General features: G+C 37.6%; 1 protein-coding gene across 10 annotated transcripts in view; it reads left to right on the top strand.

The window, feature by feature from the left end:
- The first annotated feature begins 285 nt into the window (after nt 1–285).
- The window catches only part of THOC2 (THO complex subunit 2), a 99,530-nt gene continuing 87,749 nt past the window's right edge, over nt 286–12,066 (top strand). For all 10 annotated transcript variants that reach the window (XR_003003523.1, XM_024747099.1, XM_024747114.1 and 7 more), the window contains exon 1: nt 286–360. Coding sequence is in view for 9 of the 10 variants with exons in the window: in XM_024747099.1 (XP_024602867.1) it covers nt 290–360 (71 nt within the window). In the remaining variant the exon portion in view is untranslated. The remainder of the gene's footprint in view (nt 361–12,066) is intronic.

Consider the following 12,066-nt stretch of genomic DNA (forward strand, 5'->3'; position numbering starts at 1 on the left):
AAAGGGAAGGGGGGGGCAAGGTTTGCAGAGGGCCCGGCCACCCATTAGAAAATATACACTGTTCAGTTTCAGTGACATCTCACTCTGCGATGGGACCCACGGGTCCCAGCCACCTGGTTGGCAACAGGGCCTCGGGCTTCCGCAGGGTGGGGTGGAAAGTGGGGCGGAAAGTGGGGCGGGAAATCGAAAACCGAACTCGCGGCTCCCGGCATTCCTCGTGGGCGGTGCTCCCCTTTGACCCCTCGCTCGCGTGCTACACATCCGGGTTTCTGCTACTAGTGAGGGGAAGATGGCGGCCGCGACTGTCTTGGTTCCCGTAGAGTGGATAAAGAACTGGGAGAAATCAGGGAGAGGCGAATTGTGAGTGTCCGGGCTGGAGGCGGGCGCACGGCCGGGCTGGGCTCGGCCGTCAGCCTTGCTCTCATATTTGTGGGGAGGTGGTGGTGGGGAAGAGGTGTCCCCTCCCCCATCCGGGTGGCGGGTGTGGATGGTTGTCTAGGAGTTTCGAACTCGGGGATGAGAGGTGCTGGTAGTCGCCGCCGACCTCCTGCCTTTCCCGGCTTCCCAGAAAGCCCCGCTGCCGGCCGGAGGTTGTCTTTTTTAGCCTCTTAGCGGAACTCCCGTTTTGTCCCTACGGGTCCCTGCGCTTTCGTTCCGTCTCTTTTTGTCCCCCTCATCGCTTGAGCTCACTTGGCTCCTTTCTCTTCACGGGGCCGCGCCGGGAGGGTTCGGAGTTTCAGTCTGTCCCATTTCTTTACTCTGCACCCGTTCGACTCCGCAGTTTGGAGCCCGGCGCCTCCTCTGCCCGAAGTCCGAACCGTCCCGGACTCCCTCCCCTCCTCTCCGCCCGCCGCCGCGAAGCCCGGGGCTTCGGGAAGAACCCCGCTTGGGACCTCTCGTCCTCTCGGGAGCTGTCTCTCGGACTGTCCCGGCCTCACGCGGCGCCGCTGCCCGTGGGCGAAGTGTAGCAAGGATTGCCGCTTTCCCCGAAGACCTACCGGCATTTCTTTGCTCCGTCTTTTCACCTTAGAGCCGTTTCGGGTTGGAATCAACTTTCGTCATTAAATGTTCCTAAACCCCATTTTGTCCTGGGACTACAACTAATTTTGGCAACTCTCCAAGGTTCTCGTGTACCTAGAATAACGCGTTTCCTGTAGACCTAAAACTTGGGGTTTTTTTTTTTTTTCCTTTCAGTAATACAGAAAACAGTAATTTGCTATAACCGCGGTTTCCTTGCCCCGAATTTAAGCTCTCCCTGCCTCGGGGGGAAAATTCTCTTAAGCGGCGGAACAAACCCCAGATTTTAAAACAAATAACTTACTGCAATTTTTTCCCTCTGAATCGCTTTATTAATTAAAGCTCAGCCCCGTCTTAGATTAACTCCTGTTAGCCTTTTTTGCCGTGGTTGCGGCCGATCTCCGTAGTCAGTTTACGGTTGCTGGCGCGAGATACGGATCTCTGAAACTTCGTTACTTGGAACGTACGTGGGGAATGCGTCGGCCGATCTTGCGCGTGTAATAGCGCCAGCCTATATGGCCCTCCCCACCCCGCTGCCGCGCTCGCGCTGCCTTATGAAGTCTTAGTGTGAGCGCTAGACTTGGATTGCCTGGGTAAGCGGCAGTTTTAGCCACTTAACTAGCCGAGTGACCTTGGGTAAGTTCCTTAACCACTTTGACCGTTTCCCCTTGAGTAAATTGGGAATAATAAGTACTCAAAGCATTGTTGTGAAGACTAAATAACGCCTGTAAAGCACTTGCCTTATAGTAAGTACTCAAGTGATAGCTATTAAAAGTAATATTATTCCAATCTTTAGATATTTAAACTTCTTTGGACAGCTCTTGCACTTAAAGTCTGTACCACTCAGGTTAGCAATTAATTAGTCTCTGACTCTTTCATGTATACTCTTGTACTCCAACGAATTGAGAGACCCTTGAAGAGTGGGGACTGTCTCACGTTTTCTTTTGGTTCAACCCTCCCGTCCCCGTCCTTCCCCCACCCCCCATAGCCTTTCTAGCATATGCTTAGAGAGCTTATTTTGTTAACTGCCAGAGAAGTCTGTTTGATAAGCATTCATTTTTAACTGTTAGGAACATTTTCCAAATCCTTGTACTTGCTAGTTAACAAATAGCTATTAAGTCTCTTGTGTGCAAGGAAGGCAGGATGGGAAGTTACCAAACCAAACCATCATTTTCATCTATATTAGATTAGGATAACCCCCCAAAACGGATAAATCAGTTCATTGTTGTTTTGTTTACTTTTAAAGCCAACAGTTATTTAGGGACTGTCATCTGTAGATTGCTCAGCTTCCTCCTTCTAGCTAACTGTTTTTGACAGTTTTACTATGACTCCCATCTTAGAATGAGTGGTATTCAGGGTAGGAAATTCTGCTTGGCTTCTGACTGGCAGTGGTTGGAGAAAAAGTCATGTAGGAAGTCGAAATACCTAGTCAAAATGGAATTTTGGATTCACTTTATGTATATTTACATGATCCATGCTACCCATCATAATTTCTGTGTTTGAAGAGCTGCTTCAAAACTGCTATTAGGACTTAACGTTTATGTAGTTATTGCATGGCTTGTGGAATGTAGTTTGAACTATAGTAGATCCAGATCAGTTTAGTCAGTTTTATAACTCTGTTCTGTTACATGAAGAGAGTTGTGTGACAATAATGAAATAGTTTAAATAGTTGTTAGTTGTATGAAATAGTCAAAGAAATCACCATCCAGTGCTTAGTCTTCATATACTGGACCTCTTTTCCCTCTTTGAAAACTTTTTGTATCTTGCTAAAGATAGAGTTAGCATTTTCATTTTATTAGAAAAAATGGTATTATAAATATATTACAAAAAATCCTTTCTTTTGTCTGAAAAACAGCTTCTTAAAATATAAACCAGCAACTGGAAATGTTAAAAAAAAGTGCCACCAAATTATTAATGAATCCATTTATATATTTGGCTTTTAAGATATGACCAGTATTTAAAATTATATCTTGGGTGGATATTTCCTTTTTAATGAGATAAATTAGCAGATGAGCTTTAACTTGACTGAAAGTTACCTTTTTTAAAAACTGCATGATATGTTTCATGAGGTATTAGTTCATTTCTTGTCTGTCTCAGCAGTGTAAGTCTGTATTCTGGGAGTTGTAGTCAACTTCAGCAGCATAGTGAACATATGCAATGTATGGGATATTTTATAACTTTGAGAGGGCAAATTCTTAATTGTGCCTCATGAAAAGCAACTGTCTATTAAGATGGGAAGTCTTGGCTTTGAAGAATAAATTTTGTTAAGTAACTAGGGAGAAAAGAAAAACTGTATTTTGCCTATCTGAAGGGTCCATCACATACTTAGCTAATCTGTTGTTTCCAGAGATACTGATTATGTTTTTCATGGTAAATTACAGAATTCTTAAAATGATCTTTTCCAAGAGATAGCAAAAGGACAGAGGAGGACTACCAAAACATAATTGTCCTTTCCAGTAACACTTAGATCTGCTCTTCAGAGTTTCACATCTTAATACAAACTCTGAAATTCTGCGACATATGCAAGATATGGATTTAATCACTTTAATTTTGGAATTAGAGCTTTAGTTTCTTGATGATTTCATATTAGCATAGGGTTTGCCACGATTAAGCTAATAAACTTGCATGTACTGGTAGATCCAGGGGAGAATTTTGTTTTTAGTAGGCATGATTAACACAGTGAGCTCAGCATTTCTTTGTGTCACAAGCAACCTTAATGGAGGATTTATATTCCAAGCTCTTAATCTGAAGATGTTAGCCCCATGTCAATACTTAGTTTAATTTTGAAATACTTATATTTGTTGAATATCATCTATTTGTCTGTTTAAAGAACTTAATTCTTTCTTTTAAAAAAATTATACATCAATTAGAAATTTTTGTTGGGTGTTACCTTATTAATTATTGGTAGTTATAATAAAGTTTTAAAATTTAATCGCCAAATGTTTTGGTGCCATTCTTTTTCTTCTTCTGCTACTAGATGACATATTCCAGAACTTATGGAAGTACATTTGGATGTTCATTAAATGTTGTCTGTCCCGAATTTTTTGGAGGGAAGTTGGAGGAGGGAGTTTATAGCAAATAATCATTCTAAGAAACTTTAGTGTTAGTATTTAAGTCTTTTTTTTTCTTCAAAAGGTGTTCTAAGTTCAGCTGAAGCTTTATCTGAAACCATTTCTTTATGTCTTACTTTTCATTTGGCATTTGTTTTCTCATTTGACCTGTGTTCATAAGTCTTGGTCTTATTTCCCTGGTAAGAGAAATTCTTCAGAAAATGTTATAGCAGTATCAGAACATTTTTCCAGGCTACTGCTTTCTTTGTTTGCTAGAAAAATTAAATTATTCTTTAGTTAAGGTAGAGTGCTATTAATGTACTTGTGTGCAGGAGCTTCTGTTGTCTTTTTTAAGATTTCCTGTTCCCTTTCCTCCTCATAAGTGCATATTTTCATTTTCTTAAATGCATCTTTCAGTATAAAACTACATGTCCCAATATTCATTTTTGTGGGTTATGCCTCTCTTCTATCAATGATAATAGAGGTAGCACTTGCTTAACAAAATGTAACCTTTTCTGTTGTTTTTAAAAATTAATTGAAGCACAGATTGACATCAATTTTTTATATGTAGAGCCAACTTTGAGATGTTGAACATAATCAAGTAGTGCAGGCTTGTGTTGTGTTTCTTTTTTTTACTGGAAAATAGGACCAAGTAAGACGGAAAGCCAAATACTCATGTTAAAGAGTATTTGCAAAATAACATTAAGTTCTTGGAAGAACTTAAGACATTTTATTCAGTTTAAGTTTCACAGATATTTGACAGAAAGTATATTCTTTGTTCTCAGGGGCCTGAGGTAGCATCTCCACAGTAGCACCAAACTGTTATAAAAGTGGAAAAAATGGTAAACTCAATTATTTGGAGGTTATTAAAGGACTAAAATAATCATTTGAATTTGTACCGAGGCAGAACATTTGATTATTTTTAAAACCACATTAAAATGGGCAACTGTTGGAGGTAGTTTTGTTTTCTTCCCTTTAAAATTTACGATAGAGAACTAAAACTGTATAAGAGCTGTAGTAAGACACCCAACATTCAGAAACAGAATTGTTTCTTTAAGGATACTTAAAGATACTTAGGATACTTAAGGATACTTTTGTTAGTGAATTACTTAGGGGAAGAGCCGGGACAAATCTACTGATTGGGGGAAAATTCTTAGTGATTGTTTTTAGTTTCCTCCAACAACTAAGGCAGAAGTGTTTTATACTAGGGAAACAAAAGTATCTGTTATACAAGTAAGTTGCCTTATCATAATAACCCATCAGTGATTCCTTACACAATTTGAGCAAATCTTTGAGATGCTTATTAATAGTTCATGATGACATTATCATCTGCATCCTTTAATGAATATGTTTGTGGCCTTGTGACTGACAAGATGAAATTACATTTCAATGATTTTTAAAAATTATGTAACAGTGACTGTACCATTAGATTAAGTGGGATTTGGAACACTGACATTCCCCCCTCCCCACTGGAAGGATTATAACAAAAGACATTTGCATTAAGCTTATTAAAACAAATAGAAAATGAAGCTATTGAAAATGTGAATAAGCAAACACATTCACTGTAAGAAGGAATATTTGACCTTGCTTTTTAGTAGCCTGGGTACGAAGGGAAAGATGAGTTACTTGATTTCCCTTGCATTCTTCTGTCAAAGATGCAGTATTTCCTGCTACTACATTCTAAAGGGAAACGAACCTCTGGGGACAGTGAGAACCACAAGGGGGAATTGTTTCAGTACTTTATAGCAAATATTGAAGCAGCCTTGATGCACCTTCTTATATATTTACTCTTAACAAAAAAGGAGCTAGATATCAGACATTTTTAGGTTATATTCTCTGATGATAGTCTTGAAGCAGATATTTTTGTATTGCCTAATGTAATGAAGATTGATTTTTTTTTTTATTTGAGGTAAGTTTGTGGTAGGTTTGACTTATTTTGAGAAATTAAAAGCTTACCCACTGTCTTAACACATTGGAAGGCCTATCTGGTTCTCAGAAGTAGTTGAAAGTACTTGGGGTCAAACTTAAATCAGCTTATTTAACCATTTCTAAGGTGCTCTCTGAAAAATTTTTTTTTGTTCTTTTAATAGGAATTGGTTAAAAACTAATAACTAAATGAGATTTTCAAACTATGCAGATTTAATTTAGTAATTGTTCTTCAGTGACAAGGTATTTTTATTCTTTGGTTTTGAAAATAATTTTGTGAGACCTACAAATGAATTGTTGACTGGGAAAAGTTTATTGAACTGTACCCTGCTCATTCTGATGAAGAAGTATTGAAATAATCAAGACACAGAGGTGAACTGCAAGGGCATGCATAATCTGCAAAGTCGATAATCTCTCTGTGGATGATTGTCATGTGGCATCATATTTCACCTTAGATGTGGTATATAAGCATATTCTATAAGTCTTAAAGTTACTTGTTTTATTGACTATGGAAAGAGCATTGCTAGACATAAAAGAGTGAGAAACATGCGCATTCATTGGTTCTCTTCTTTTTCGTTAGAGCTTTGTACAGTTTGTAATAAGAATATTTCTTTTTCTGAAATGTGAAATTAAAAAAATACAGAAAAGTACATAAAATCTAAATGTAGAGCTTAAAGAATCACTGTAAGATGCACACCCATGTAACTCATATCCAGCTCTAGTCAACATAGTCCCCCTTCCTGATTGCACCCTCTTTATCTCCCCTGTGGTAACTGACATTTATGGCTTTCTCTAGTTTTTATTTACAGTTTTGCTACCCAAATAAGTTTAAGTTTGCTCTTCTTGAATTTCATATAGATGGAATCATAGAGGGCGTATTCTATTGTATCTGGCTGCTATTGCTCAACATTATGTCTTTAGGAATCATTCATATTTTTGCAAGTATTTGCAGTTCTTTGATTTTCATAGTTAAAAGATACTCCATTGTATAACTATACCACAATTTATCTCTTAGGCTACCAATGAACAATTTTGTTGTTTTGAGCTTTTGGCTGTTACCAACAGTGCCAATAGAACCATTCTTATACAGGTATCTTAGTGTACACAGCATGTGTTCTTGTGGGATATATACTGAACTGTAGAATACATACATTGTATGTGTGGCTAGGTTCTAGATTGTGATTAACTTTAGCTCTGCTAGGTACTGCCAAACTATTTCAAAATATACTCCCACCAGCAGTGTATGAGAGTTCACCTTCACATCCTGGCTAACATTTAATATTGTCAGACTGTAAATTTTTGGTCAATATAATATGTATCTAATGTTATTTTCTTGGGGCTCATATTTTCATAGGCATTTTCCCCAATTTTTAAAATTGAAGTGTAGTTTATTTACAATATTAGTTTTGGGGGTACAGCATAGTGATTCAGTATTTTTGCAGATTATACTCCATTACAGGTTATTATGAGGTAATGGCTATAATTCCCTGTGCTATACAGTATATCATTGTTGCTTATCTATTTTATACGTATTAGTTTGTATCTGTTAATCCCATACTCCTAAATTGTCTCCCCCTCCCCTCGCCCCCCGTCCCTCTCCCCTTTGGTAACCACAGTTTGTTTTCTATATCTGTGAGTCTGTTTGTTTAGCATATACGTTCATTTGTAGTAGCATAGGCGTCTTTTTCTGTGTTATTGGCCATTTGGATTTCTGGTTTTTTGTGAAATGCCTCTTTATATCTTTTCCCCATTTTTCTTTTGGATTGTTTGCACTTCTTTCATTGATTTGTGGGAGTTCTTTCTATAGTCTGTATTTGTCCCCTTTGTGGGTTACATTGTATGTGTGGCAAATATCTTTTGTTATTCTTAGGCTTGTACTTCTACTCTTATGGTGGTGACTTTTGATGAGCAGAAGTTGTTCATTTTAATGTAGTTAAATTTATCAATCTTTTACTTTTTGATTAGTACTTTTTTGGGTTTACTAGTTTCTCTCCATTTTCAGGTTAACGAACTTATCCTATGATTTTCTGGAAACATTATTTTGCTCTCCCTTTTTAAGTCTTATCTAACTGGAGTTGATTTTTATGTGTGCTGTGAAGTAGGGGTTGCAATATATTGTTGTGGTTGATGTATATGAAGAAAGTTCAGCCTTACACATAAATAGTTGGCAAAAGGAGGAGAATTTTAGTAACCTTTTCAGATAATTGTAGATATTCTTTGATATCATGTCAAAATTTGTCAGGTGGTAGTTTGTTAATGGTTTATTGCAATGCCAAATCCAAAACCATATCAGTGTACTTTTTGTACTTTGTTAAATTGAAATCCAATTGTCTCTCTTTTACTTGGAATCTGTCTTTTACCCATGCATTATTTTGCAACATCATGCATTGGTCATTTGGAAAAATATTGGTTCACTGAATGATGCAGCACTTCCAAATATTGACACAATACATTGTATAATATAAAAAACCCCCACATTCTTTAGTATCATCACTGAACTTATCAGGAAAGTTTTTATGAATTGGGAACTAGCCAAGTCCATGGTGCCAGATAAAAGTTTTCCAAAATTCTAATTTTTGTTTGAAACTTTACATTTTCTCATTGGCAACAAATACTTTCAGTTGTTTTTCTTGAAGTGACTGGCTCTCTTGGTTCATTTTTGAGAAAATGCCTGCCAAAGACCCAAATCCGAATAACCATAGTTTGTCATTTCTTTCAAGTAAAAATGGTGTTCTGTGAAAAAGCAGCTAGTTCAGCTCAGAATTCAAACAGTCGTATAGGTGATTTTCCTGGAGACAACCATGGTATTTTGGTGTGTGACAGAAATGTTTTATGTATACTTTCCAATTTGTCACATAGAATATTAAAAATACATATTTTTAAAAAAGGCATGTTCTCAGGGCTAGGATTTATTAAAATTAATTTTCACTACTTCATTAAGGACATTTTCTTTATTGTAGATACAAACACATAACATCAGATAAATCTTAACACATTTTAAAGTGTACAGTACAGTATTGTTAACGATGAGCACAGTGTAGTACAACAGATCTTTAGATCTTTTTCATCTTGCTTGACTGAAGTTTTATACCCATTGAACAGCAAGTTCCCATTTCTCTTTCCCCCTAGCCCCTGGCAACCACCGAAATTCTACTTTTTGCTTCTATGAGCTTGATTACTTTAGATACCTCATATAAGTAAAATCATGCCGTATTTATCCTTCTGTGACTGACTTACTTAGCATACTATCTTCAGGGCTCATCCATGTTGTATATGACAGGATTTCTTTGTGCCTGAGTAATGTTCCATTGTATGTATGCACCATGTTTTCTTTATGTATTCATCTGTTGATGGACATTTAGGTTGTTTATATCTCTTGGCTATTGTGAATAATGCTGCAGTGAACATGGGAGTGCAAATACCTCTTTGATATCCTCTTTTCAACTCTTATGAGTAAATACCTGGAAGTGGGATTGCTAGATTGTATGATAGTTCTATTTTTACTTTTTTGAGGAACTTCCATACTGTTTACCATTTTACATTCCCACCAACAGTGCACAGGGTTTCCAGTTTCTTCATATCCTCCCTAACACTTATTTTCTGTTGGTTTTTAAAGAATTAATTTTTTTAAACAGGTGTTTTAAGGTTCACAGAAAAATTGAGAGGAAGTTACAGAAATTTCCCTTACCCCCTGCCCCCGCACATGCACAGCCTCCCCATTATCAACATCCCCCACCAGAGTGTTACATTTGTTACAACTGATGAACCTACATTGATGCATCATAATTGCCCCCAATTCAAAGTTTACCTCTGTGTTCACTCTTGGTGTTGTACATTCTATGCGTTTGGACACAGGTATAATGATGTGTATCCATCATTATAGTATCAGAGTATTTTCACTGCCCTAAAAATCCTCTGTGCTCTGCCTATTCATCCTTCCTCCTAACCCCTGGCAACCATTGAACTTTTTACTGTCTCCATAGTTTTGCCTTTTCCAGAATGACATTTAGTTGGAAACATATACTATGTAGTTTTTTCAGATTGGCTTCTTTGACTTATTAGTGTTCATTTACGGTTTCTCCATGTCTTTTCATGTCTTGATAGCTCATTTCTGTTTAGTGCTGAATAATATTCTATGGGGTCAGTGTACCAATTTATGTATCCATTCACCTACTGAAGTATATCCTGGTTTCTTCCAAGTTTTGGCAGTCATGAATAAAGCTGCTATAAATCCATGTGCAGGTTTTTGTGTGGACATAAGTTTTCACCTCCTTTGGGTAAATATCAAGGAGAGTGGGATTGCTGGATTGTAAGGTAAGAGTATGTTTAATTTTGTAAGAAACCACCAAACTGTGTTCCAGTGTGGCTGTACCATTTTTCATTCCCACCAGTGATGATTGAGAGTTACGTTGCACCACATCCTCACCAGCATCTGTCGTTGGCAGTGTTCCAGATTTTGGCCATTCTGATGGGTGTGTAGTGGTATCTCATTGTTTAAATTTCCATGTCCCTGATGATATATGATGTGGAACATCTTTTCATATGCTTATTTGCCATCTGTATATCTTCTTTGATGAGGTGTCAGTTAAGGTCTTTGCTCATGTTTAAATTGGGTTGTTTTCTTATTGTTGAGTTTTAAGAGTTATTCGTATATTTTGGTTAATAGTCCTTTATCAGATGTCATTTCTGGTTTTTTTTGTTTGTTTGTTTGGGGTTTTTTAATAATGACCACCCTTACAAGTGTGAAGTGATGCCTTATTGTGGTTTTGATTTGCATTTCTCTGATGATAAGTGATGTTGAGCATCTTTTAATACACCTATTGGCCATTGGTATGTCTTCTTTGGAAAAATGTCTATTCAAATTCTTTGCTCATTTTTAAATCAGATTTTTTTCTTGCTATTGAGATGTAGACGTTTCTTAAATATTTTGGATATTAGCCCCTTATCAGATACATGGCTGGTTTGCAAACATTTTTTTTTCCATTTCGTAGGTTGCCTTTTCTTTTTTTTTTTTGGCCGCACCGTGTGGCACACAGGGTCCTAGTTCCTTGACCAGGGTTGGAACCCGTGTCCCCTGCAGTGGAAGCATGGAGTCTTAACCACTGGTCCACCAGGGTAGTCCCCTGCCTTTTCATTCTGTTCATTGTTTCTTTGCTGCGCACACAAGTTTTAGTTTGATGTCCCACTTGTCTGTTTTTGCTTTCATTGTGCTTTTGGTGTCATATCCAAGAAATCATTGCCAAGACCAATGTCATGAGGCTTTCCCCCTGTGTTTTTTTCTAGGAGTTTTACAGTTTCAGGTCTTATTTTTATGTATTTGATCTATTTTGAGTTGATTTTTGTATATGATGTAAGAAGTGTCCAATTTCATTCTTTTGTATATGACTATCCATAATGCTCTTGAATTATCCATAATGCTCTCTAGTGACTTTTTCAGTTTAGTTGTTACATTCTTTAGCTCCAAAATTTGGTTCTTTTAAAATTTTCTGTCCTTTTGTTAGAATTCTCATTTTGTTCATGCATCATTTTCCTGAGCTCATTGAGCATTTTTATGATGGTTATTTTAAATTCTTTGTCAGATAATTCATATGACTCCAATTCTTTAGGATCAGTTTCTGGAGACTAATTTTGTTTCTTGTATTGGGCCATTTTACCTGTTTCTTTATGTTCTTTGTAATTTGTGTTGGTATCCTTGCATTTGAAAAAACACTCTTATCCCAGTCTTTATGGACTGCTTTAGTACAGGGAAAGGCCTTTACCAATCAGCTTGGCTATAGATTCTGGGGGCCTCTCAAATTTTTTCTCTGGATATGTCTTCTCTGGACTCATGTATAGATTCCAGATGAGAGGGATTTTCCAGTTTCTTTTTTTCCAGAAACTGGCACTCTCTTGCATTCTCTGGTGTCCATCTGTTGTACCATGGGTCCTGTGAAGCAGCAGCACAGCACCCAGCTCTTTTTGTTCTTAGTGGCTCCCAGGCAGCTAGAGTATGCTGGGTGCCATCAGTGCCCTAAGTCAGGCTAGACAGAAACCAGTCTCTCAGGCAGTCCCCCCTCCCCAAAGGCTGGGCTGT

The sequence above is a fragment of the Neophocaena asiaeorientalis genome, unplaced genomic scaffold (genome assembly GCF_003031525.2).
Source record: "Neophocaena asiaeorientalis asiaeorientalis breed wild unplaced genomic scaffold, Neophocaena_asiaeorientalis_V1.1 scaffold492, whole genome shotgun sequence".
NCBI lineage: Eukaryota > Metazoa > Chordata > Mammalia > Artiodactyla > Phocoenidae > Neophocaena > Neophocaena asiaeorientalis.